General features: G+C 41.1%; 3 protein-coding genes across 4 annotated transcripts; 1 reads left to right on the forward strand and 2 right to left on the reverse strand.

The window, feature by feature from the left end:
* Positions 1-350: 350 nt before the first annotated feature.
* LOC146374272 (tapasin-related protein-like) lies at positions 351-12,152 on the reverse strand. Of its 2 annotated transcripts, none has more exons than XM_084951600.1 (7): positions 11,694-12,152; positions 11,376-11,552; positions 11,021-11,296; positions 10,403-10,732; positions 8,177-8,503; positions 8,024-8,107; positions 351-2,226 (listed from the first exon to the last, which is right to left on the reverse strand). In XM_084951600.1, the coding sequence occupies exons 1-7, from the start codon at positions 11,740-11,742 to the stop codon at positions 2,198-2,200; spliced, it is 1,272 nt and encodes a 423-aa protein (XP_084807726.1). In that variant the 5' UTR covers positions 11,743-12,152; the 3' UTR covers positions 351-2,197. The 2 variants fall into 2 exon arrangements, with proteins under 2 accessions (XP_084807726.1, XP_084807727.1); XM_084951601.1 differs by lacking the exon at positions 351-2,226 and adding an exon at positions 4,071-5,294.
* Positions 12,153-12,830: 678 nt separating this feature from the next.
* Positions 12,831-20,751, forward strand: gemin4 (gem (nuclear organelle) associated protein 4). The gene is made up of 6 exons (XM_084950568.1): positions 12,831-13,012; positions 13,628-15,616; positions 17,091-17,247; positions 17,355-17,619; positions 18,952-19,641; positions 19,846-20,751. Exons 1-6 carry the CDS (start codon positions 13,003-13,005, stop codon positions 20,065-20,067), a joined length of 3,333 nt encoding a protein of 1,110 aa, XP_084806694.1. The 5' UTR covers positions 12,831-13,002; the 3' UTR covers positions 20,068-20,751.
* LOC146374274 (ceramide synthase-like) lies at positions 20,608-22,902 on the reverse strand. Its single transcript, XM_084950570.1, has 5 exons — positions 22,649-22,902; positions 22,149-22,232; positions 21,832-22,051; positions 21,665-21,760; positions 20,608-21,159 (listed from the first exon to the last, which is right to left on the reverse strand). The coding sequence occupies exons 1-5, from the start codon at positions 22,768-22,770 to the stop codon at positions 20,884-20,886; spliced, it is 798 nt and encodes a 265-aa protein (XP_084806696.1). The 5' UTR covers positions 22,771-22,902; the 3' UTR covers positions 20,608-20,883.
* Positions 22,903-27,594: the final 4,692 nt, after the last annotated feature.

The following is a 27,594-nucleotide window of genomic DNA, read 5'->3' on the forward strand; positions in this document are numbered from 1 at the left end:
GGATAACGAGCTGCTCACAGAAGAAAATAACAAAAAAAAAAAATCTAGAATATTTGCTATTAAATTGCGTTAATTTCCCCGGATAGCCTGTACAGGTGTCCTAATTATTTTATTGTCAGTCATTATGAGGATGACTGTGTGTCCTGTGTAAACTACTGTCTGTGCTGTGATACATAAAAGCTGGATTTTTACCGATTCGTTTTCCCACAAAGATCTATTGTTAATTCACGGCGAATAGTTTTGTTTTTGTCTTTTGTTTTTTTTGGTGGGGGGTGTCTTTTTTTGTTTTTTAACTGTATTAAACTTGCAGTACCTTTGTTGTCCTGAAGTGTCGCTGTGAAAACTGACCGCATGAAAATACCAGATCAATAGAGAGAAGTCCTGAAATTCAACACACGTACAAGAGAAGTTTTCCACCCAATTTTATTAATGAACAATAGCAATACGAACAGATGAGGCGCTTATCCACCAAACAAAAATAAATTATACAAAGGCTGAGTGTTTAGGAGACATATCAAATACAATAAATATTAAAAACATTAATTAACATAAAAAAAGCATAAGCATAAAAAAAAAGTTCCTAAAGAAAAAAAGAGTCCTGATACCAAAGCCCCAAAACATATTCCATACTGTTTTATTGAATCCTGTTGGACTGTAACCAACTCCTCCTGTGATTCCAGAAAGCCTGCAGTGATTCAGTGTGGAAAAAGCAGACAATCCACACTTTCTATATCATCTTCACAGAATACTCAGGTGGTCATATCCAAGTAAAACCAACTAAAGCCTGAATGATTATTTTGTTGGTAAATTCATTTACAATTTTGAATTTCTCTTCTTTCCCTTTGGGAGGAAGAGGAAGTGAAATATGCTTACTCCTTGTTACATGAACCTCCTCAGCCTCAAATTCCTTCAAAATAGAAGAAGATTAGACTTTCTGCAACTGAATGCTTCTAAAAACCTTTTGTACATTTATCATCACAAAAGTCAATTGCTGCTATGCAGAGCAGTCTGAGTCCAGGAGAAGTCTCAGAGTACACAATGTCTTCTTTATCCATCCATCTTGAAGGCAGTGGGATAAGTTTTTATCTCATCTCAGAAGGATGGTTTGTCCAGTTTAACCTATGCAGCATTCTCTTTTCCAATGTCTCAAAGTGATTTAAGATATAGATAATGCAATTTTAATTTAGTAAACAAATTTTGTTATAGAAAGAAAATAAATGTGGTTAAAAATGTTGATGCATTTGGTATAAATGCAACTGAATTTGGAGTTTATGGATTGCGTGTTCAAGCTTCTTTCCAAATCCAAAGTAGTGCAAAGTTTTCATTAGAAAAAGATGTTTGACATCATCAAACGCACTACAAAAATATAAGAATACAATATATCCATGCTCTTGAATTAAATAGGCTTCCATCAGTACAATCTGACATCAGTCCAGTGTTATTACAACTGACCATCTGTTCTAAAATAGCTGTGAGCTGGTATGTCCCTGTATATTTCTTTGAAGCCATCATCAGGATCACTGAATTCAGATCCTCAGTTTTCAGCTCTGATTCACATAATCTTTGAAAGAGTCCTGAGTATACAGGATAACATCCTGAATCCAAAAGAGTAATCTGTGGAGCATAAACTGGAATAAAAAGTGACTACTTATTTGTTAGTACTTCAGAAAACTATTTGCCAAGAGGCTTGTGATTGACTTACATTGGATGTCTCAATCACTGATATCTAAATTAATAAAACATGACGAACTCTTCATACCTGATAAAAAAGAAGCCATCAAACTTTTGCCCTTTTGCAAACTAAAAAAGGGCCTCTCTTAAAAAGCCCTGAAATTTAATGACCCAAACAAAACTGTAATGTTTACCATGAATTTTAACAAAGAAAAATAAAATAAAATACAACACTTGTTCAAGTCAACCAGTTCACTAGCTGGTAACCCATCATTTTAAGCAGAGTTGTAATGCACTGCCTCACTGTCACACATGGAATGCAGGAGTTCACCAGCCCTCAGTCCGTCGATGTATCTGTGAAGACTCTGAAGGAAGACTCATTCAGCAGCTCACCTCTCTTATTCAGTCTGTGGCCACAACCTCTTCCTTTCTTCCTTTCAATTCAATTCCATTTTATTTGTACAACACCAAAACAACAATCATCTCAAGGTTCTTGCCATTCCCTTTTTTGTTTTTTGTTTTTATATCACCTTACCTGCACCAACTTTCTCCACACTGTGGAGGGAAAAAAAACAATAATTACTTTAAAGAACTTCAGCATCTCACATGTGATACAATCAAGTTCCAAAAGAGCTGGGACAGTGTATGAAATCTGAATAAAAGCAGAATGTAATGCTTTACACATCTCATGATCCCATATCTTATTCACAAACATTGAAAACATATCAAATGTTAAAACTGATAAAATGGAAAATTTAAAGAAACACAAATAGTTCATTTTGATTTTAATGGCTTATTTATTGTGAGGGTCCCAGGGGGCTGGAGTCTGTCACACCTACTGCAAGGTGAGAGGCGGGGTACACCCCGGACAGGCTGCCTGTCTGTCACAGGGCTAACACAGAGAGACATACAACCTTTCATGGGTAATTTAGAATTACCACTTAACTCAACCCCAATAACTGTATGTCTTTGGACTGAGGATAGGCTCCAGATACCCCTGCAACCCCGATAAGGATAAATGTAAGAGAATGGGTGGATGGAATTTGATGGCAGTAACTCTATGGTGTAGAGCTGTGTATTGAGTGTATCAAACCCAAATGCAGAAATCAGGATTCGGGAGTGAACTGATAAGGCTGGGACACAAAGGAAAAAAAATCAGGAATGGTGAGACCACAGGCTTTAAACCATACACAAGCACAGGAGACAAACAACGCCTAACATACAACATGAAGTACCTAAACATGGAATTACAAAGAGGAAAGGAACACAACCTAATAACCCAGAACAGAGCCCAGAGAAGTAAAACTAAGGCCTCAAACTAGAAACACTACACAATTATCAGTAAACTAACACAAAGGAGCAAGTGCCACAATACCGAAATGAGATTAGGTCTGATACAAGAACACAACAGAGTAGAGTTGGATGTCTCGAGACCGGTCTTCTCGAGACCACTTTTACGTGGTCTTGGTCTCGTCTCGGTCTCGACGGACTTTTGTCTTGGTCTCGGTCTCGACGGACTTTTGTCTTGGTCTTGTCTTGGTCTCGACAGACTTTGGTCTTGGTCTCGCTGTTTCGGTCTTGCGTTCTCAAATCGACATAGTGTTCGGGAGATTTGGAGTCAACCATCAGCGGAGCGGGGGGGGTGACTTACTGGGCTTAAGCCCGGGTCATCTTTTCAGAAGCATGGGGTCTTTTGGAGTGTAATTTGTTAGTTAGATGCCTGACTGACAACTGTATAAAACAAAAACAACACACGAAGCACAGAGGGCACCGTCGTAAATTCCCCCTAATTTTGGTATGATCCGAGCTCAGGCACTAGGCGACTGAGCACAGCACCCATGTGAGCGAGGGGGGAGAAGCTGCTGCCTGCGAGTTTGCTACAGACAGAGGAGAGCTTAAGTTTGACCAGGTACCAAAGCAAATCATTCGTACTGAACTAATAATGTAAATATGACGGTGTATCACAAAAGATTGATATCAAACTGATCACTTGGTTGCGTTACTTGCTCTTCAAGTGAATCAACAAATGGATAAATAAAAAGCCGAACAGCAATGCTGATTTTTTAGAGAGTCTTAGCTTACATTTCATATTTTCAGTTGTTACCCTCCACGGCTAAACAAACTCTCTAAATCGGTTTCAGTTGTGTACTGATGAACACAACAATGGACATAAGGAGCTTCTTTCAAAGAAAAAACTCAGGTAGATGTTATTTTATATATTATGCTTTGGATGTTGTTCAGTATATCTATGCAAAACAAGAGGAATTTCAATACACAGCAGTATACTCACAGTTGAAACCAGATATTTACATACACTTTATGGAAAACACAAGAACATTTTTTTTACTGTACAACATCAATTTAAAGTAAACTTTTGTTTTAGATAAATAAATGTTGAAATATCTTTTGAATTAGTGAAATGTCAGAATAAAAAGAGGGAGCTGTCTATTTTAATCACTTTCATCAAATTTAGGAGCACATATACACTAAGTTTATTGTTAATTAATAAGAAAACTCCAGACGATTCCATTCTGAGCTGAAGAAGCTTCTGATAGGTTAGTAGAGTCCATGTGAGTAAACTGGTGGCACACCTGTGGATGCATATAAGGCAAAACACAGAGCCTGTTTCTTTGACATGGGAAAAATCAAGAGATATCAACCAAAACACCTGGAAAAGAATTGTGGAGCTCCATAAGTGTGGCTCAATTTTGAATACAATTTGGTGCCATTTACAATTAAGAAATACAGATAGTTTCTCTCTTTACTCTTAAAGTTAACAAATATGTTTTTTATATTTATCAATCTAAAAAAATAAACATTTAGTCTGATTTGATGTTACAATTAAAAAAGTGTTTGTTTTTATCTGAAGAGTACATAAATATCTGGTTTCAACTGTATATTTGATGATGTTGGTGTTTGGCTTGATTGTCAGCACAAAGAGGGAGAGAGAGAGAGAGAATGACGACAGAACAGAGATGGAACAAGAGCAGGTGAGACACACATGTTAGTCAAATGGTTGTTTGCCAAAACTCATCAGAACATGTATCTAGTACCTAGTGTTTCTTTTTAGATACCATTTGTTACTTTTCAAATTCTGTATTTATTAAGTTATGCAGGTTTGTTTGCACAACAAGGCTAAATAATTATATAAACATTTCTCAATCTAAATATTGTACTTTGGTAGAATTAAAAAACAAGTGTAGTGCAGGTCTATGATGATTTTTAGTGCTACTATCATCTAGTTCTGATTCTGGTTCTGTCTTGGTTACTGTTCTAGTCCTGTTTTGATTCCGGATCAGTTCTGGGTCTGGTTGAATTGGGGTTTAGTCCCTGTGTCTTGATACAGGCCCGACTTTGTTCTGCCTTGCTGCTTAATTAAAAAACTAGTTTAAGGTGTCCTGCATATGTATATAGAATAGCATCTGGCTGCAGTTTAAAGACTTTTTTTGTCTCGGTCTTGGTCTCGTCTCGACTCGGTCTCGGTCTTGGTCTCGTCTCAACTTGGTCTTGGTCTTGGTCTTGTCTTGGTCTCGATACCCTCTGGTCTTGGTCTTGTCTTGGTCTCGATACCCTCTGGTCTTGGTCTTGTCTTGGTCTCGGATTAGGCGGTCTTGACTACAAGTCTACAGCAGAGGCAGGAACACATAACGAACTAAATGGATACAAAATAGACTAAAAACCCAGAAGAGAACTAGATCAGAAAAACAACTTTTTCCCCCATTAAACCAGTCCTGCCTCACAGCTTTTGTAATCCGAATTATTAGCCGACTCCCATGTTGTGCCAAACATATTTCGCTTTTCCAAGATGAGCGCCATAAAATCTCTATATGCTCCTCCTGTTTGTGTGTTTCTGTATTCGTTTATGTATTCATTTCTATTAGTGTTATTTCAGTTATTACAGTGTAATATGACCATTTCTAAGCTAACAGGCAGGAGAAAAAAAAGCAAGTGGGAGAAAATAGGTAATAATAGAAAATATCAAAGATAAAAGGATAGAGCACAAATAGAAAAGCACCACCTGCTGCACCTGTAGTCCCAGAACTGCCTGGAAGGTGGTAACCCCATAAACACTAATGCACCTCTAATCTATCAGAGATGCAGGCTTTTGAACTTCCCTGATAACAAGTCTGGGAACTTGTTTTTTCCAAAAAGAATTTCTCTGTCATGGTCAATGGGAACACTAGCCGGGTGGCCACGCCCTTGGGTTGGGCCATCAGTATTGCACCTGTATTCCATCCCTGGCAATTACTCCAAAACTATTTCACTTACCGTGGATGGCTGCTCCACGCCAGTCCTTTATTCACTCTTAGTTAACTTGGCTCTCTTAACCTCTGTGTTTATTCAAGTATTCTCTAACTCGTGTTAATATTACGCACTTGTGCTCAGGTCACCATCCAGCAATTGAAGACATCTCTTGCCTGTTTTGCATCGAAGAGAACTCCCATAGTCTCCATCTCTCCCTCCTCGGATTTTCTCCCATGGACACCCTCCCCTCCGAGCCCCACGGTCTGACTCTGATTGTAACCCACAGCATTCTTAATCTGGTTTAGTTTTAACTCTCTGTTTTCCTGCACACAAATAATTGTTCCCTTTCTGTTGCAGCTTCCCACAGTCCCCATCACGGATTCTCAGGGCATTTCAGTTCCCGGTTTCCTCGACTTGAGTTATATTCTCGTTCCCCTGGTTGTTCCTGATCATTTATGTTAAAGAAATAAATCTGTACATAGTTCCTGTGAATTTTGTATCAAGTCTGCTTTTGGGTCCCTACTGAGTGTGAACCTTGGTTCATGACTTTCTCATTTTGATTCATCTGACCACAGAACATCTTTTTTCCTTTAGCTTCAGTCCATTTTTCATAAGCTTTGGTTAACACAGTGGTTCCCAAACTTTTTTTGCTAGGCCCCCCTTTGTTTTACAAGACAAATGTTGCCCCCCCCATCCCCGCCATCCTCCAACCACACACACCCATATTTTGTTCCATTGCGGTTTATTTCACACCTCAAACATTTAGTAAACAATTAAGCAAATAAAAGTAATCTGCAATAAATTACAGGTAGTAATAAAATAAACGACTAACTCCTTTACGCTACGTCCACACCTACACGGGTATTTTTGAAAACGCAGCTGTTTCGTCCACACATAAACGGCGTTCAAGTCACTGAAAACTGAAATTTTTTAAAACTCCTTTTTTGCGTTTACGTGTGGACGAGGAATACAGAGTTCGTCACGCAACGTCAAAGGTATGTGCCTTATTTCACGTCACGCTGTGCGCCACGTTATTGTTTACATGAGATGAATTGCAGAATGGCAGATAGAGACAAAATACTGTTAATCTGACTATCTTCAGTTTTTACACGCTTACATATACACACGCAGTTACTGTCCCTCCATTCAGAAAGGCGGAGGCGTCACGGTGTGATTATTTTACGTGTAGTTGTTTTTTTCCTGTGTAATAATATTCAACATTGCTATCAATACATTTTTCAAAAAATGCCTCTCTGTGCAAAATGGGTTCAAAAACTTCTTGTGTGACAGAGCTTCAACCTGCATTTGTGGATGTGAGCTGTATTCACAGACACTCACTTGTAGAGGTGTTCGTGAGCTTTGCATTGATTTCCATGACAGAATCCCTGTTTTTAAAGCATGGCCCAATTCTGATTGGATATTCTGCCTTGTCTATCGTCTGTTGCCTTTCATTTGCCAGGTGGCATATTATTTGATTAACTATCAAATTTAATGCTTCAATGCAACTATTTAAAAAAGAAATTGACCTTGTCCCTTAGACACATTGTCTGAACCTTTTGATGATATTATGTACAGGAAACTATGACATATTTAAAGTTTGCAATTTTATGGAACATTATTCTGAAATTGTTAAACAATTCTTAGACACTTCTGGGAAGCTCTGCCCCTCTGAGATGCTCTTTTTATACACAGTCATGTTACTGACTCCAAAAATGTTTCTCCCGCTTTTTTTCAGTACTGCAGACTTTTCCAGACTTTTCTTGCCCAGCACCAACATTTTTTTCTGATATGTTGCTGTCATCAAATTCAATATAGTCTAGTATTTTTCTCCGTAAATTTTCTCACTTTAGTCTTTTTACATGTTTTCCATTTTCTTTTAAATTCCAAATCATCCATTCTGTTTATTTATCTATATTAATAATTATTTTCTGTAGAATAAATATCATTTTCTCTAATATATGTTATTTATATTATTTTCTTTACATTTTACACACAACTTTGCAACTTTTTTAAAATTGGGGTTGAACATGCTTTATATGTCAGTTGATCCCAAACAGCAAGCACGTGCTCCTCAGGTGTGATTTAGCTGGAATTCTGTATCACTCACCTGAGTGCAGGTAGCGCCGCTTCACATACAACAGCAGGATCACAACAGAGCCCACAACGAGGTACAAAATCCAGTTTGTTGGCTCTGAAACAGAACACACATCAGGCTCTGCTCCTCCCAGCTGCTAGCTCCTAGTACTATACTGACACTCACCTTCCACAATCAGGGTGAAACTTTTTGTGATGGGCACTTTCAGGGACTGATGGGAGACGCTGCATGTGAACTTTTTCCCAGAGTCCCTGAGCGCAGCCTGGAGGTAGAAAACACCTGACAGCAAGAAGGTCATGTCCCCATTTACTTTGTGGCTGAACAGAACACTATGGTTTAGTGGCTTGGGATGTGGAGTGCCTGGATCCTCCTCGTACCAAATTATCTCCACATCCCGAGGGTAGTAGCCATTTGCCTCACACTTAACCATCAAGTCCTTGCCCTCCTGCAATAACAGGGTGGTTGCAACATTGAGGGAGACATGGGGAGACTCTGAGGAAAGGAGAGAGAAAAATAAATAATAATAGTAATTTCAATACCTAACAGCAGACATTTATTATAGTAACTGGGCTGTTTTATTTAATTCACTCGTTTTAATTTAATATTCTTTCAGGTCAAAACTGGTGACATTTAAAAGTTGAGATTTGGTCTGAGTTCCAGAATTCTAGGAAGGAAGTCAAATTTGGTAAGATGCATTTCAGGTTACACACTTAACAGAATAATTAAAAAAAAAAAAAAAAAATTATATATATATATATATATATATATATATATCCATCCATTCGCTTCCGCTTATCCTTTTTTTCAGGGTCGCGGGGGGCGCTGGAGCCTATCCCAGCTGTCATGGGGCGAGAGGCGGGGTACACCCTGGACAGGTCGCCAGTCTGTCGCAGGGCTAACACACAGAGACAGACAACCATTCGCACTCACATTCACACCTAGTGGCAATTTGGATTATCCAATTAACCTATCCCCACAAGCTGCATGTCTTTGGACGGTGGGAGGAAGCCATATATATATATATTTATATATTTATTTATTTATTTATTTATAGTTTCTGACCACACTTAGTGGAGTGGAGTAACAATCCAACAAATGGATTTAACAGTTCATTAAAACTGAGATTCTTAAAAGGGTGCTGTATATTGACAACATATAAAAAGTACTATATAAAGATTTCAAATATCATGTCACATTTGGCCTCTTACATTTCCTTCAAGGTCAATAGATTGATCTGAAGGTCAAAGTAATAAAATGCTATAAAGAGCTATTTAAAAATAGGTTTCTTACTCTCATTGTTTGTACTGACAACATATACAATACCAGTCAAAGGTTTGGACACAGCTTCTTATGGCAAGCACAACAGTCAATCATTACTTTAACAACTGAAGATCAGTCAGTCTGGAAAACTGCTAAAATTTTGAATGTATCCCCAAGTGCAGTCCCAAAAACCATTAAGCACTACGATGAAACTGGCTCACATGAGGACTGCCCCACAAAAGGAAGACCAAGAGTCACCTCTGCTGCTAAGGATAAATTCATCTGAGTCACCAGCCTCAGAAATCACAAGCTAACAGCACCTCAGATTAGAGCCCAGATAAATGCCACACAGATTTTCCAGTAGCAGACACCTCTACATGAACTGTTCAGTGAAGACTGTGCGAATGAGGCCTTTGTGGTCAAATAGCTGCTAAGAAAGCACCACTAAGGAAAAGCAGGCGAGGAGGTGTGATGGTGTGGGGGTGCTTTGCTGGTGACACTGTTGGGGATTTATTCAAAATGGAAGGCACACTGAACCAGCATGGCTCCCACAGCATCCTGTAGCAACATGCCATCCCATCCGGTTTGCTATTAGTTGGACCATCATTTCTTTTTCAACAGGACAATGACACCAAACACACCTCCAGGCTGTGTAAGGGCTATTTGACTGAGAAGGAGAGTGAGGAGTGCTGTGCCTGATGGCCTGGCCTCCACAGTCACCTGACCTAAACCCAATTGAGCTGGGTTGGGATGAGATGGACCACAGAGTGAAGGCAAAAGGGCCAAGGAGTGCTCAGCATCTCTGGAAATTCCTTCAAGACTGTTGGAAAACCATTTCAGGTGACTGCCTCATGAAGCTTATGGAGAGAATGCCATGAGTGTGCAAAGCAGTAATCAAAGCAAAGGGTGGCTATTTTAAAGAATCTAAAGTATATAAAATGTTTTGAGTTATTTCACGCTTTTTTGTTTACTGCATAATTCTATATGTGTTCATTCATAGTTTTGATTCCTTCAGTGAGAATCTACAATGTAAATAGTCGTGAAAATAAACAAAAACCATTAAATGAGAAGGTGTGTCCAAACTTTTGACTGGTAGTATAGACATTTAGGGAATGATCCAATCCTATGTACCTTCAATCTGCAGATATATATCCACCTTGGCGAACAGTGGATTCACGGACACTGAACAAATGTAGGTCCCTTCACTGATCATTGTGGTGGAGGCGAGGGTGTAGGTGGCATCTCCAGCCGCAAGGGCACGTAGTCCGACACCGCTCCCCTCGGTCTGTCCTGTGCGCCTGTTGTAACTGAAGAGCTCAGTCCTCTCACCAGGGCGGTGCCTATGCCACTCTGCAGTGACCTTTGCACCCTTGTGGTCAACATCAAACTGGCAGTGGAGCTTTTGCTGGGACTTCAGGCGTGCTTTAACTGAGGGAGTCTGTGTTTTGATGACCATGGCGACTGTGGAAACAGACGTGACAAACAACACAAGTGTCCTTTACTCAAATAGGCGACAACCACTTCCTGTATCTATGACATGACAATTATTTGGCCATCCACCATTCCAAGTCAATATAACTATAACTGTCTCTCTCTATTTCGACTCTAATCTCCAAGACACAAACACAGTTTCTTTTCAGCACTCTGTCCTTGAACTTCTGCCACTGCAACAGGCAGGCAATTAACAAACCCCTAGGAGATGGTCTGTATGGCTCAACAAAAAAACACAATCCTCATATGTGAGTTTACCTGCGGTGGTGAGTACCTCTTTGTCAGCAATGACAGACCAGTTGTGGTAGTCTGGCTGCCCTGGGGGAGGCTGGTCAGAGGGGTGTCTAAGGGTGCCAGCGACTGTGAAGCGGCCCCTGCTGTGTCTGAGGATGCAGGTAAACCAGTGGTTGTACTCCCGGGCACCGAGGACAGGCCAGCGGACGTAACCGCCCTCTGTGCTGTATCTGTGCAGCTCACACTTCAGCTGCTCTGCCTCCACCCCCTCCACATACTGCAGCAGATCCAACTTTGATCCTAGAAGACAATAAAATAAACACTAACACACTGTAGTTGTTTTTTCAGCCTTCTCCTCATGCAGGCTGCAGTAACTCACTGATGACCAGGAAAGTGATGGCATTTGGGTTAACAGGAGCATCTCCTTTCTGACCAAACTGAAGTATAGCCTCTCTGGGGATGACCCGAGTCTCAGTGTGGTTGTCCTTGTTCAAATACAAACGCTCATCAGTGAAGTAACAAGGCAGCCACTGGATCTGATGGACACTCCACACACCTGAATGACACGAATACATCAGTCAGACAGCATACCCGTTGGAATTCATGCGGTAGAGTAGAATATCTATAGTCACTGTTGACCTAACACGCACAAACTGACCTAAGCTAATCTGTGACAACGTGTTGCACTATAACTCACCTGCACTTAGATACAAGTAAACAAAAATCCTCAAGATGAAAACCGTCATTCTTCTCCACTGTCGAACTCCTTGTTGTCCGATGTCCACACAAAGTTTCTCTTGACACTTTCACTTTCATTTCAAAGGAAAAAGAAAAAAGGAGTGCGATTTCTGGCGTGATGAGCAGCTCGAAAACCAAACCTTTAAAAAAAAACATTAATCATAATCAAAAAAGTTAATAAAAGGTGCATATTTTACTTTATCCATTACCACACAAACGGACTCTAAACTGTGAGCGGTACCCGGTGTACTTGGAGTCACGGGGCAAATGTACTCCATACTTGATTCGAACTCAGGATTGCTGTAATGTGACTATGTGAACCACCGCACCACATAGTTTAATAAATAGTTCATGAGGAGTCAACAGCTTGCAACAGATGCTTTTGCTTTTGACTTTATATAAAACTCGTAGTATTGACTTTGCCCTGAGATGTCGCTGTGAGGGCATGACGACAGCAGCCTTACTAGTCTTTCCGACACCAGAGCTGATGGACGAGAGTCATGTCACTTCCTGTTAATCTCGTTTTACAGAAATTACAGAAAGTCCTCAAATAATAGCTGTGAATGTAGCGAAAGCACTCAAATAATTATTTCTCCATGCCCGATTTTAGGTCTAATAATCTACATCATACGTTATTTAGATATTGGGAGCGTAGTTAAACCACAACAAAACCTATCATGCATATGAGAACACGCTGCTTGTGGTGGTCGAAGGTGATCACTGTCAGGAAGTTACTGTCAGAAGTTTTCCGCGGCTGTGTGTTTCATGCCTGAAAGTAAAGTAGTCGATGCATTATGCGGCTCTTGGTGCTGTTTGTATTACACCGAAATGTTGGAAACCATAAAAATGTGAAAATGAAGCTACATCTATTAACTACTAAGGAAAATATTTAAAAACAAAACAAAAAACAATAACCAAAATTGTTTACCCAACACAAATGACATTCTGGGGCTACAGAGCCATAGAGCTCTATTCATTCTGCCATATGCTTAGAGCGCCCTCTATGAAACCGGAACTCCACAGAGTGGGAGTTCTTGATCATGAATACTCTCTGGTTCTACACGCTGACGCTAACAGCGGAAGCGCTTTATACAAAGTTGGTGTCACTCTGATAGAAACCTTTGCTGGGAGGTAGTTTCGCGTTTGCTCTCTACTTCATTATACTCTGTTGTAAAGTATTAGAGCTGTGGTACAGCTTATAGTTAGAACTAAAATTAGCAAACTAGCTTCTCAGCATCCAGGTCCACTCTGCAGCTTTGGCACTAATAATGAACAAAGGTAACCGTTACACTCCTCACGTTCCCATACAGAAAACACGAGTCACAATTTCTGTTATGCTACAGTTAATGTTGCATGTGCTAAAAGGAAATAACAGCAAACCGTGATTTTTCGCCATAATCAACCCCCACAAAATTAAATAGTATCAGCTTTAGCAGTTTAAGAGGTAATGCTGTTCTCTAACCGCTCTGCTGTATGTGTGTGAGAATGACAGAGCAGCGACATTTTTTTCTATATATATTTATATAGCTTGTATTCATTCTGTGTGGAACTGAGAAATAGACACTAATACCTTATTCTACAGAGTGTGGATGTTCATATACAAGATCACGATTTAAAATAATGAGATATAAGTAACCTCTCTGAGCTCAGGCTTCAGACCATGTTCCTTCCACTGTCAACTTAAGATGAACCAGAGTTGAACTTCAGCTTATCTCCAGTCAAAAGCCATTTTCAAAGTGGCATTTTTTGGTCTTAAGATCAAAGTGTTGTTTTTTGCGCAGCTTTGCCATTTTAGGCTAATTTAAGGAGCTGAGAGGACAGTTGAAAATTTTCAAAAAAATCAATTTCCTCTGGCAAATTTGAGTTTTGATGCCTTTTCTCTTGTTCTTTCAGACTCGACGGTGCTTCGGGGAGCTTTCCTCCTGGCTGATAAGCTGTGTTCCCCCTCATCTCTGTCCACCATTCAGAAAGCAGACTGGAGCCGGGTGGGACATGTGATCCTGGAAGCACTCAAAGAAATCTGCAGACAGGATGAAGTCAGTGACTGTCCCAACCCAGCAGCTGAGAGCTGGAAAAAGAGGATGGTTTGTGTTGTGTGGCTGAAGCTGCTGTGCAGAGAGGCTGAGGAGAACGTTGAGTTTGCTTGGAGGGAGAACCCTTTCTTCTCTCTCCAAAACAGCCTCCCTGAGGTCAGCCGTGTCGTCCTGCTGGAGCTGGTGAAGTCAGCAGCAGCTGCGGGTGTTTTTGCCAGTTTCCTCCTGCATCTTCCTCACGCTCAAATCTGTGCTGAGCTGGAAAGGCTGGTGGAACATGTGAGGAGCGATCCCATAGGGGAAGACGATATCCGACTCCTTCTGGAGGTTTGGTGGGAGCTGTGGAAAGGCAGAGTGGAAGAGGAGGTTGGAGAAGAAGAGAGCATAGAGAAGATGTTTGCCAGCCAGCTTGCTCGCCTCTCCTCTGAGTCCTCCAGTCTGTCCCCTCAGGCTGCAAAGAGGTTAAAGTTAGACACGCCAAATTCAGCAGATATTCTGCACATTCTTCTTTACGCACTCAAAGACATGAAAGGTCACATATCCTCACCTGACCTCTGCTTTCAGGCCTTATCCATTTCCCTCGATGCTCTTTACACAACCTTCCTGATAGACCAAAACGTGGTGCTTCCAGCTAAAGAGAAGTTGGACTGTTTGTGTAAAATCCTCCGAGCCAGAGAGGAGAACATGGAGAAGCTGAATCCTGAAATGATTCAGGAAGCTCTGAAAGACTTGCGTGCTTCTCACACACCTTCTCAGTTTAATCTGCGCCAGATGAAGCTGAGTGAAGCCCTGAGGATTATCACAGAGCTTGCACAGTTTTGGCAAAGCAGTGTTCTCAATCAGTGTGACCACTCCAGCCCTAGTTACTCTGCTTTCCAGCTAGAACAAAGCATCCAGAGGGTCCTGGCTTCTCTAGAGGAAGCACCTGGAGCTGGGAGTGACGACTTTGAAGGAGAGAATGATACACTCAGAGGTGTGCTGAAGTCACTGTCCCTCCCTGCAGCAGAGAGCAGCCCTGAAGTGAGCGCAGAGGTTGCTGCTGTCATCATCACCCATCACCTGGAAGACTGTGAGGACTTTGCAGTGTTGTTTGCCAGCGAGCCATTATGGGCAGAACGTGCGGATCGCTGGCTCGACTGCCTGGAAAAAAACCAGGGGGCATTCCGGCAGCACAGCACCCTCATGAGCCTCGCCTCCACCCTAATGAGCAGACTCCATAGCGAGAGCGCTAATGTGAGGCAGTGCCACAAACTGCTGAAAATCACTTCAGGTATTTTCTCCACACTCACATTAGAAGACCAGAACAAAGCGTTGGCTGCCATGCTGAGATTATCCAGCAGGGGGTTCTTCGAGTGCTCTGTACCTGCTGCTCTAGCTGATGGGTTTGAACAGGAGCTCAACATGGCCTTCAACTGCATCATTCAGGGGGCGGGCGGAGCTTCAGTGGGCGCTTCACAGGGCAACCTGACTACGGCAGCCTCTCTAGTTGCAAGAGTGGCCTTTCAGAACCCCGAAGCCACTTTGAGGTCCTGCTGTCATTCGGCTGTTTTCAACAAAGGAGCTTTCTCTCTAATGGCTAAGATCCTGGAACAGCTGCCAGGACTCAGAGACCAGAGGGGAAGAAGAGATGGAGGGAGGAAAAATGTGGTGTGCAGTTTACTTTGCAAGTGTTTACAGGACATGATCCAGACCAAGTCACTGTTAGCAACTGAAAAAGAACAGTTCCTCAAGTTTCTGGGTCTGCTCATGGAGCCCGTCACTTCAGCTGAGGGAGAAGGAAAGAGGGAAAGCGTTCTGTCACCTCACGAAGTCGTGAAAACCTTTGTCCTGCCTAACCTCTCAGCTACAGGTGAATATCACATGTTTTTGTTTACCACAACCTACATTAGCTATTTTATTAGCATTTTACAGTTGTGATCAAAAGTTTAGATCTACTCGTCATGGATATGAATGTCATGGTAAACGTGGTGCTTCCATCACGTCTGGGCTTTTAACATTTCCAGGGTGGAATGATTGTACAGCATACATGTGTGATGACTTTGAAAAAAACCAAACAAGAATTGGATTCGCAGGTTTTAATTTATTTTCACTGATCCTGACAGGGTCAAAATTCTAAATGTTAAATGAAAAGGTTAAGTGTACCGTAGCATGTTGCATCTTCATCAGACACTTTTAGTAGTTACCAATAAGCGTCTGGCATAATTCTTGGCAGAATTGATAGGTTATTCAAAATTATTGGTTTCCAGGCATAGACCACTAGAGTTGAGGTCTGGGCTTTAGGAAGGGAATTCCAGATGTTTACGGTAATGTCAGCCTTCTTTATCCACGTTTCAACCATCTGACTGTTGATTTGAGCCACAGAGCATGATGCTACCATGACCATGCTTGACAGCAGGTACAGCATTCTTAGGTTTGAAAGCCTCTGCAGCTGCAAGTGTCAGTTAAGTGTGAAGATGTCGATTTTGGAGCAGGGGCTTCTATATCGGCACCTTCTTGGTCCATGGCGATGTAAAAAAAAAAACAACTCTTCACTGTGGACAGTGATGCTGCTGTTCCAGAAGTTTCCAGTTAAAGGCAGGCTTGGTGGTGCCTGGGTTGTCCCTGAACCACTTTCATCTTATCTGAGAGTGACTGTTTGTCTTTTCCAGAAATTGGAACAGCGGTTCAATTACAGTGTACTTGTTCTTACATACAGTTGTTTGAACTGGTGATCACAGAGTCTAGCTGCTGAAAGCTGGCTCCATTAAGCATCTGGAATGACCTTCCTAAAGTTCTGAACTGAACCCTGTTTAAAAGTTGTGCACTATGACCAACCAATTTAAATGAAATGTGTTTAAATTAAATACCAATTCTGCCAATAAGAGTGTTTAAATAGCAGCCAGAGTTAAGGCAGATGACTACTAAAAGCATCTGGTTAAAGTGTGGTTAAAGGCACATTTAATCAAATATTAGTAAGGTGCATGTATATATGAGAGCCTGTATGTTTAATCTTGGCCCTGTGTGGATCAAAGAAAATCTAAAATAAATTCCAACTTGCATTCAGACATGCACCCAATTTTTTTCTTTTTTTGAAGTCATTACAGATGGATGCTATACAAGCATTCCAGCCTAGAAAAGAAACAGGTTAAGGAAATCATGAAAAGTCACCCAAATCACCCTGACATGTATCACCAGAATGAGTGGATGGAAACCTCTGACCACAGCTGTAGATCCATTTTAAGTTACATTTGGCTAATCTACCTATAACCCAAGGCTGTCACATCAATGCATTGGGATGTAAAGTAAATTATTTGTCACTGATAGTTATTCTGTGGTTCTGCCAGCTCACTGTTCTGTGGATGCAGAGGTGAGTATCCAGCTTCTCCAGACTGCTTTGTCTGTGGACATGCAGCAAGCAGCCACCACTCCTCACTGGGTGTTCGACTGCTCTCCTTTCCCCCTCCTCTACATGCTGGCCCAGCTACACAACCAGACTCTCAGGTTTGTATCATAAGTAAAGCTTTCCACTTTTTTATTTCTGAGCTGTTAAACCTTTATAGCGTTTAACATCATTTGATTTCAACTTAAACCCACCTGATCCCTCCTAGATGTTGGGAGCAACCACCAAACCACCACATCTGGTCCATAGATATGAAGGAGCTGCTGTTGTCAGTGCTGACCACTCTGGGGCAGGTGGTGGGTGCGGAGGTGGCAGCGGCCCCCAGCAGCTGGTCCCGAGCGCTGTTCTGGCTCCACAACAAGATGGAAGAGCTGGACTGGACGGTTCAGTTCCTGCTGAACCCTGTGTGGGGGGAGCACTTTAAAAATGAAGTGCCCTCCTCTCTGCTGGCTGTGTGTGATCTACCTGAACAGGTATGTCCTACTGCGGAACCCGCCTACTCCTGAATTTCTTTGAAGAACGGTGTCAAGTATCAACATCCAATCTGTGAAAATGCAAACCCAGGTCTGGGTAAAACATAAATAAAACAGAATGAATGTATTTGCAAACATCTTAAACCCTCATTTTATTCAAAGTACAACACTCAACGTGTCAAATGTTTAAACTGAGAAAATGTACCTTTTTTTTAAAAAAAAAAAGAAGAAGAAGAAGAAAAAAAATCTCTTTTTCAAATTGGAGGCAGAACTTTGAGATAAGGCCTTAAAAGACTGGAAAAGTCAGTGTTACTAAAACAAGTGGCTGATAACTAATTGGGTTAACTGGAAGCAAGTCAGTAACAATACAGAGTACAAAGAGCATCTTTGAGAGGCAGTGTTTCTCAGAAGTAAAAGATGGGCAGAGATATACCAGTCTGCAAAGAAATGTAATCGCAAAGATTTTGAGTATCTCATCATCTCTGGTACATAACTTCAAAAAGGTTCAAAGCATCTGGAGAAATCTCTGTGGCAGAGGACAGGACCTTCAGGCCCTCAGAAAGCAATGAATTAAAAAAAACAGCCATGATTCCATCATAGAAATCAGGAACGCTTCCAGAAATCACTGTTTGTGAATATGATCCAGAAACACTGCCGTCTTCTCTGAGGCAAAGGTCATAAATGGACTGATAGATCCAAACTGTTCTGTGATCAGATAAATCAAAACTCGTAAGCCCTGAAAGGTCAAATTAACTGAAACTTTTTTTAAAAAACAGAAAATAGAAAAACGCGTAAAAGCACACAAACCACAACTGAAGTGTTTATGGGGACACAATAATGTGACGGACCAGCTAGAGAAGTGACCAGAACTAAAACATGCACATGATCACACTGAGACATGCTTAAAAGAAGAGGACTCGTCAGAGAAGACGATGCAGGATAACACAAGATTCATATAAAACTGTAGATACTGTACATGTTTGCTATTAGCTGTTAAACAGCCAGCTGTTATTGTGTCCACAAAAACACTTCCATTTTTTTAATGATTTTTCTATTTGCTGGTGTTCTTTGACCTCTGCGGGCCACCGTAATGTGAAAGTTTTAGGTTTTCAATCAGCAGATGCTGCTCAGCCTGTAGACCTTTAAGCCATTTTTGTAGCAGGCTGTAAACCAAATTTTTAATGCTGTAAATTTGGGCATTTTAACATTGAAATCTGGCTCACAGGCTCACTTTTTGAGAAAAAAAATATGTGATACTGTTATTTGTGTGGTTTCTCTAGAGCTGATTGTTTTTGCTCTCAGTTTGCATTGAACACTATGTCTGTCCTGTAGGAATGGTTGGGTGTGGACCTTCCCTCGTACGGTTTGGGCACAGGTCTTTTAGCCTGGATGGAGTGTTGCTCCATATCTGACTCTCTGCAGAGCACCATGCTGTCCTGTCTCACTCTGGACCAGCACAAACCTGACCACGTCAGCATGTTCAGCAAAGGCCTGCTAGTAGCTCTGACTCAGATGCTGCCCTGGTGCTCCGTCTCCCAGTGGAGCAGGCTTCTGAGAGGCCTCCGTGAGCTGATCACATCCAGCCGCCTTCACGTGCCTTTCTCTCTGGAGTACGTGGACTTTCTGCCCCTACTGGACCTGAGGAAGTTTTCATGTGAACTCCGCCTGTCAGTCCTCCTGCTTCGAGTCCTGCAGCTGCTCTGCGGCTCCAGCTGCTCTGACTGGCTGTCGGCGAATGGCTGGGCACACGTAGGCAGGTTATACGCCCACGCTGTGAGGGACATGATGAATTCACTACGAGCCAAACTGCCTCTTCCTTCATCTGGTGCTTTTACTGCTTCTGCTTCAACTCCTCCTAAAACACCAGCAACCACAGACTCAAATCCAACTCTCATATGTCCAAAGTCCAAAGAAGCCAGAGACACTCCTCTGATATTAAAGGATTCACAGAAGGAGACTGCTCCAAGCCAGGAAGTTCTTTTTGTTCTGAGCCAGCTCTTCTGCCATGTTCAGCACGTCCAGGTACGACTTCTTTACACCATTCTGTCTCTGATTGGCTAATTTTTTCCTCTTATAACCAAGCAGCATGTTTGCTCAAATTTAGTAATGCACTTGGATCAGCATGTGTTAGATGCCATTGTATTTGACTGCTACAAAGTTCTCTCAGTGTGTTCTTTTCCTGAGTCAGGACTACAGGCTCACTGGTGAAATGTGTCTTCCCTTCAGGTGATGATGCCAGGAGGCCAATGTGAGCCTCTGTTTCTCTCTAGTCTGGAGATCCTCAGTCAGTACGAGGCCATTATGGCCGCCTTCCCAAACAGCTGCACCCCACTGGAGTGCGACAACACCCGCCACTTCTTCTCTACCATCTCAGACAACTTGGAGAACCCGGAGATGAAGGCTGTGCTGCAGCAGAAAATTGCTCAGCTCGTGTCCTCAGCAGCATGATGCACACACTGATCTATCTGCTGTTTCCCACTGAGCACTTTGAGTTTGCAAAAACTCAAAATCCTGAATATGCCTGCTGATTAACAACAGTGTAATGTTAAGGTCATGTTTAATATGAGCACCTCTCTAAGAATCCGCTAATGATGTCAGTGTGTATACAAGTTATCCCTGTGAGCCAGAAGCTCAGGCTGGAGACGACTAAATAGTTTTTTTTTTATTTATTCTTGGCTCTATGTGATGTCATAGAAAAGATATTTTTAATATAATGAGACGCAGACCTGCTGTATGTGAGGGCAAGACACAAAACTACTCATGTAGGGTGCAAGAATGAAAGCATGGCGATGGAAATAAGGAGGAAATCTGTCACACTGAACTCAGGTTAAGAAGTAACAAGCTTGAAATCTCTGTGAATTAAAAACCAAACTTAAAATCATATTTTGCAACACGTTGAGCAGTTATTCTTATTTGCATTAACATTGTAGACAGCATGAAAACGTAAGCTAAATGTGTGTACTGTACACCAGGGGCACTCAGTCATCATCAGTGTTATTATTTCATCCTTTATTCATTAAAGTGACTTTAATTTATACAGATTCTGTGTAGTTGGGTAACATTGTTGAGGCTCTAACATATAAAAGCTGAACAGACAAAAGGAAAACAGCACTGCTGACAGACTATGTGATAGAGTCACAGTTAAACAACTCTTTCCTGTTAAATCTGACTTAAGTTTATTATTTTCATAATAAAGTTATTTTTTCATTAACTGTAGCAATAATCTGAGGGTTTTGTGTTGTTTTTTTGAAAATCATGGAGCCTTCAGTCTTTGCGGGCCGGCCCCTTCCTCTGCCTCAGGTACAGTCTGTTGGCTTTCCTCAGCAGAAGTATAAACCAGTAGATCTGTGGAGCCAGGAGCACTAGGTTACCCACGTTGCATTGCAGTGGCAGGTGAAAGACCACTCTGTGCAGAGGAATCCCAAATTGCCGGCCATACATCCAATACATGAAGGGGAAGAGCAGGATCCGACATGTGAAGAAGCTGAGCAAGACAATGATGCCGTTGATCCTGTGGAGTCTGGTGTTGTCGAGACCCAGCTGGATATGAAACACAGAAAGATGGTGAGGGGACTTCCCTAATACATCCATGTGCGTAACACAAAACACTTTTATGCAAACATGATAAGAATTTATGCCATTTGTCGTACTACACAATCTTTTATACGTGACCATTATAAACCCTGCACACGGTCCCACAATAAAAACACAGGACCAGGTAGGTTCATCATTAAAAACTGCATTTTGTATTTAATCAATTATCTTTCTCTAACAGTAAATTTGCTTGATGATCTGAAATTGTTAGTGTGACAGATTTTCACACCCATATGTTTTGGCTAGTCTCTGGTGTCTTTGTACAGTCTGCCACTCTGGTCCTGTCAGCTGTGGGAGACTCCTCAATCTATGGATCGGGAGCTTAGGTCCTGTTCCTGTGCTGCCAAGATCGAAGCCTCTGCTGTCCTTTAAGCCAACCTTTTCTTGCCACTAGTGGGATTTCTTGATGTCAGCCTTCCTCTATCTGCTAAAGGTAAATCCCATGCATTACCTGGATGAGAATCTTTCCAATGGAGACAAAAGGAGTGCTGAACTCTGTGGTGAACAGGCAGCCGATGAAGAAGTCCCCCAGTCCTCTTCTGAAGAACTGCAAATCAAACATTTAGTGGCAAGTCAGCCTGAACACACAAAGCGGAAGAGACTCCTCAGTGTTCTCACCAGAGTGATGGGCATGAAAATGAGAAGCAAGGCCACATGATGAAGAACCAACATGGAGTCCTTGATGAGAAAAGCCTTCACTGTCTGAAGAGAGTGGCCGCTGTATGAGCTGGAATGACCTTTGAGCTTCTGAGTATGGTAGTGGCTCAGATACATGGCATAGATGTCAAAGACCATGTAGGGCACTCCAAACAATACAAACGCGTTCACCAGCCAGTGACTGTGAAGTGAGACAGGAAACACTTTCACTGAACTAACAAACTGACAATCTAATGATAACTCATGTCTTCATGTGCAACAAACTATGAAACACTAACCTGTCAGCCATGACGTCCCTGCAGGATGTCATGACTGTGACTCCAGCTGCAGTAGCCAGAGAAGCATGTATGGCAGAAACCAGCCTAAAGTAAGCAAAGCAACTGTTTGGGTAGACACAACTGCACCCGAATACATGCACGTTTATTTGTTGTCTTTCTTTTTAATAGTCCCCACTGCACACGCAATGAATATTCAAACCCTCACAGGCGTGCAATGTGGTGCCTTCGGCACATATCCTACAAACACATAACCAAATTATTATGTCAAATTCTAAAATCTAAGTCAAGCTTATATTTAACGGGAATCAGAGGATTCCTTACGTCAAAAACGCCTCTATGGTTTGTTATATATGTGCCGAATTTAGCTGCTCTTTCCTGTTAGTAATGTGACACAGGAAGCAAATCTCCGCAGTGTGTGTAACGAGACAGATAAACAACACAACATTAAACTGGCGTTTGTGTTAACGTAGTCTGGTGAGGTGACCCGTGTGGATGCTGACCTCTCACTGACACAAACCACGTCAGCGTCGCTCCACTGTGTGAAAGTGGATTTAAGGACTTTTCTGGAGCTGCAGAAAAGTCCAGGGAACACCAGAGCGCCACAGACCAGAGCAGAAAGCATTATGTTAGCCGGCTTCCTCCTGGTCCCCGTAACCGTTTTAACACAGTCTACATACCAACACCTGCCGTAGGGACACCATCGTATTTCAGTAAGCTAACGGAAACTAGCTTCTCTGATGTTTTGTTGAACTTCCGTCAACCTTTATTTAGAGAGCTATGATTGGCTGTAGGAGAAGAGCTTTAAACCAATAGAAATCCTTGACTTTAAACTACCTTTGAATTTCTCAGTCTACTTTATTCGAATCTGTTTCAATACGTTTCTTCTCTTCTTTGGTGATTGAAATATGTATAATATTTAAATGCTAATGATATTTAAAATTATTAAAAATACTACCCATCTTTACTTGTATTATTATTTTTATAATGTCCTTTTCCCATTTTTCATTGAAAAAGAAATGCGCGTGGGAAGGTAATGGTGATTCAGTACTACAGGATTATATTATGTATTTATTTTTTAAAGAGAAAGTTTTAGGAAATTCTATGTTTTAATAAAATTATAAGAAAATGTCGTAATGACAGTGACTTACCAATAAAAGGACATGTCAGTCCAGTCTAAGATAAGTCTTCGTTTAACAATATTATGGATTCATGTCCATTTAGATTAAATTACTCATTGAAAACTATGGATTAAAACTATTATTATGTGAGAATTTCAAAAATTACAAATGAAATAAAACACAGGGGCTTAAACAGTTTCCAGTATGCAGTCTGTGATACCAACATATAGTAGAACCAGCGTGTCATATATTTACAGGCAGCAAGCAGGAAAGTGTGCTTGGTTCTCACAGAGCAGGAATGCAAGGCGGCTCCGGCCTTTCTCCAGAGGCATTATAACAGAGAGAGACATGGTACTGAAAGGATCCTGGACTGGAACCTACAGTACAGAAGAATCCTGTACCAGCAAAGATGCTGACAGAAATATAACTTCCAAGGGAAGAAAAGCTTATTTAAAACCATATTTTAAAGAAACGTCAGCAAAATTCTGAGTATTATTTTAACAGATTTGACAGAAGATTCAGTTAATGGTCTTCTTGATTTCCTCTTGCCAATTAAAATGAAAGCATGTAGCTAATGAAAGCTACATACTTCAAATTAAGTGCCCAATAAGTGCCCAGAGAACTGCTGCAACAATGGTTTGGAGTTTCTTTGTGACCTCGGGGCAGCAGTCTTTGACCTAAAGCTTAGAAATAGTGCAAACTGGCAACTTGCTAATCTCCTACATCAAGCATTACTTCCAGTTGTGTTGATTATGTGTGACCGCGTGACTTGACACAAATACATCAGTCTGATAGTGTGAAGGGTGCTTGTCCCTGCATGTCACCTAATCCACACTGAGTTCCCATTTGCCTGCGGGAACGCTTGGACTGGATTCCACATGAGTCTGCTAGGACCGCTTTCTTCCATTTGCGCATTATCTCTAAAATTAGAAATATCCTATCTCAGAGTGATGCTGGACTGCTGTAATTCATTATTATCACTGTGTCCTAAAAACTCACTGAAAAGCCTTCAGTTAATCCAAAAGCACTGCAGCAAGAGTATTGTCAGGGACTAGAAAGAAACTGCTCATTTCTCCTAAACTGGCTTCCCTTCATTGGCTTCACTGGCTTAATAATAATAATAATAATAATAATAATAATAATAATAATAATAATAATAATACATTTTATTTATAGGCGCCTTTCAGACCCTCAAGGTCACCTTACAGTAGCACGTAAACAATACCATAAAAAACATAAGAAAAATGTATATATAGCAAACATGGTAGATAAAATTTAGACATAAACAGTCATGAAAGTATGACTGCACATATAAAAACTGAGCAAGGTAAAAAATGGCCTAAGAACTGACAGAAGGGAAGCTGAAGAAGAGCGGAGTGTACAAAGGGGTGAGTATGTATGGAGAAGATCGGATAGATATGGAGGAGCAAAGTTATGAAGCGCTTTGAAAGTGAGAAGCAGGATCTTGAAATTGACACGGAGGTGAATTGGGAGCCAATGGAGCTGTTTTTAGAACAGGTGTTATATGTTCAGTGGATCTAGTTCTGGAAATAATACGAGCAGCTGTATTTTGAACCAACTGCAGTTTATGGAGGGATTTATGAGGTAAACCATAGAGAAGAGAATTACAGTAATCCAGACGAGATGTGACAAGAGCATTGACAAGTATGGCGGTACTGTGTGGTGTGAGTGAGGGATGAAGACGGTTAATATTACGGAGATGAAAGTAGGAAGACCGAGTGATATTATTTATATGTGCTGTGAAGGACAGAGTGCTATTGAGAATGACACACCCGACCTGAGGGGAGGGTGTGACAACAGAGAGGCTTAAATCCAGAATTTAATCCAAAATCCTGCTCCTCACATGCAAGGTCTTGAATAATCAAGCCACATCTTATCTTAAAGACATTGTAGTACCATATCACCCCATTAGAGCACTTTGCTCTTGCACAGCAGGCTTACTTGTTGTTCCTAGAGTATTTAAAAGTAGAATGGGGAAGCAGAGCCTTCAGTTTTCAGGCCCCTCTTCTGTGGAACCAGCTTCCAGTTTGGATTCAGGAGACAGACACTATCTCTACTTTTAAGATTAGGCTTAAAACTTTCCTTTTTGCTAAAGCATATAGTTAGGGCTGGATCAGGTGACTCTGAATCCTCCCTTAGTTATGCTGCAATAGGCATAGGCTGCTGGGGGATTCCCATGATGCATTGAGTATTTCTTCTTCAGTCACCTATCTCACTCACTATGTTTTAATAGTTGTACAAAGTTTTAAAACTTTTTAGTAATCTCTGGCTCTCATCCATAGCATGTCTTCTATTCTGTGTTCCTCCTCTCACCCCAACCGGTCACGGCAGATGGCCGCCCCTCCCTGAGCCTGGTTCTCCCAGAGGTTTCTTTCTGTTGAAAGGGAGTTTTTCCTTTCCACTTTCGCCAAAGTGTTTGCTCATACCCCCTATGATTGTTGGGTTTTTCTCTGTATGTATTATAAAGCACCTTGGGGTGACTGTTATTGTGATTTGGCACTGTATAGATAAACTAGACTAAACTCTCAGCAGTTGGAGGATACTCAACTGCAGAACCAGACTGTGACTGTCACTGTCCTTGAAATCAAATGTATTTCTTTAGAATATTGCAGCACTTTCACAGGAACGCCTCACAGTTGCCTGTTTAAATAAATACACTTGAGTGTTTAATTTGACTGTTGGATTTGTACTTCAGTGCTTCAGTGCTAGTTGTACTTTATCTTACATGTGAACTTTATGAGACCATCTTCTTCTTTCAGCGTCATTTTAAGGGTTGACACAGCAGATCGTCTGATTCCATCTCACTATATCCTGGCATCCTCCTCTGTCACACCAACCCTCTGCATGTCCTCCTTCACTACACACTCTACTGTCCTAGTCGCCTGTCTCAACTTCTCTCTGAACTCTGTGTGCTACATTCTTCCTATTATTAGACCACATTAAACTTTGCAAAGGCTCACAGTTTGGAATTTCATTGACAGGCTTCCTGACAGTGTCGATGCAGCTGTCTGCTTGGCTTCAGCTCTGCTTTTTGCAGTTGGTGAATTGGATTTCTCAATGTGTTTGCCCTATCAGTTGTTTCACAAAGTAGAATTAGATAAGTTATAACAGAACAGTATGGAAATCTATCAATCTGAATGGTTACTTTCAGGTGGAAGACACACGGTTCCACATTTTACATTTAAAAGATATAGTTAGATTCACTTAATGCTGCAGTGTGCAGGTCACACGATCAGTGATTTGTGTTAGTAAATTGTGATTTGTTGTGCTTTTATGTACTGCAGGTAAAATAAGTATTGAACATGCTTACCGAATGTATTTAATACTCCATACAAAAGCCTTTGTTGGTGATGCCAGCTTCAAGATGCCTACTGTATGGAGAAACCAGTCACATGCATTTTTAAATGTGATTCTGTCTTCAAATCCTGTAGGTTCCTGGATTTCTGATTCTCATCATTTTCACTCTGTCTGAAATCTGGTGTGGGGAGCACCTAGTTGTGGATGTTTTTTCCACTTCTAGATTATGGCCACAACACTGCTCACCGGAACCTTCAGTAGTTTAGAAATCCTTCTGGAACCGATGCCATCTGTATGTTTTGCAAGAATAATGTGGTGAAGGTCTTGAGGGAGCTCGCTGGTTTTACCCATCATGAGATGTTGCTTGTGTGACACTGCTTTGTAATGGATCAGCTGGGACTGAACTAGCTGATATTAATTTCCACTAAGTGGCAGCGTTTCTTTCTAATTACTGATAGATTTCAGCAGCTGTCATGACTTTCTGCACTTCCCTTTCTTCCCATGCTCAGTCCTTTTTCCCTGTTCCCATTTCTCATTACTACACATAATTTATGTGTGGATTGGATGGGTTGTTACCAACATCTGGTGAGAATTTCATGCCAGTAGCACCTTTAGAAATATATTTACTTAGAAAACGTATTTTACCCGTTGAATGTGCTGGTTATAATGGTTGTACTAGTAGTGACTAGAACAAATGTTCTCTTTGGGAACAACAAACATTATGGTAGCTATCTCTGTCTTAACTATCAGACCAGATTTAGGCAGCTGCAGACTCTCTAGCAGAGACCAAAAAAATACAAAGACAGAAAGTAAAAGCACTGTTGCGCTCACTTTTATTCATATATATATATATATATATATATATATATATTTATATAGTCATGTGTTTGACTGCCACAGTTAGAGTGTGACTCATCACATTATCACCTGTAAGCATAAATAATGACTTTTTTTTCTCTCTTGAAACCTGGTAAATAAACCAACTGAAAACAGTTACGGGTCATTTTCAG

The sequence above is a fragment of the Perissodus microlepis genome, chromosome 14 (assembly GCF_051167445.1).
Source record: "Perissodus microlepis isolate ML-2025 ecotype Zambia chromosome 14, ASM5116744v1, whole genome shotgun sequence".
NCBI classification, from domain to species: domain Eukaryota; kingdom Metazoa; phylum Chordata; class Actinopteri; order Cichliformes; family Cichlidae; genus Perissodus; species Perissodus microlepis.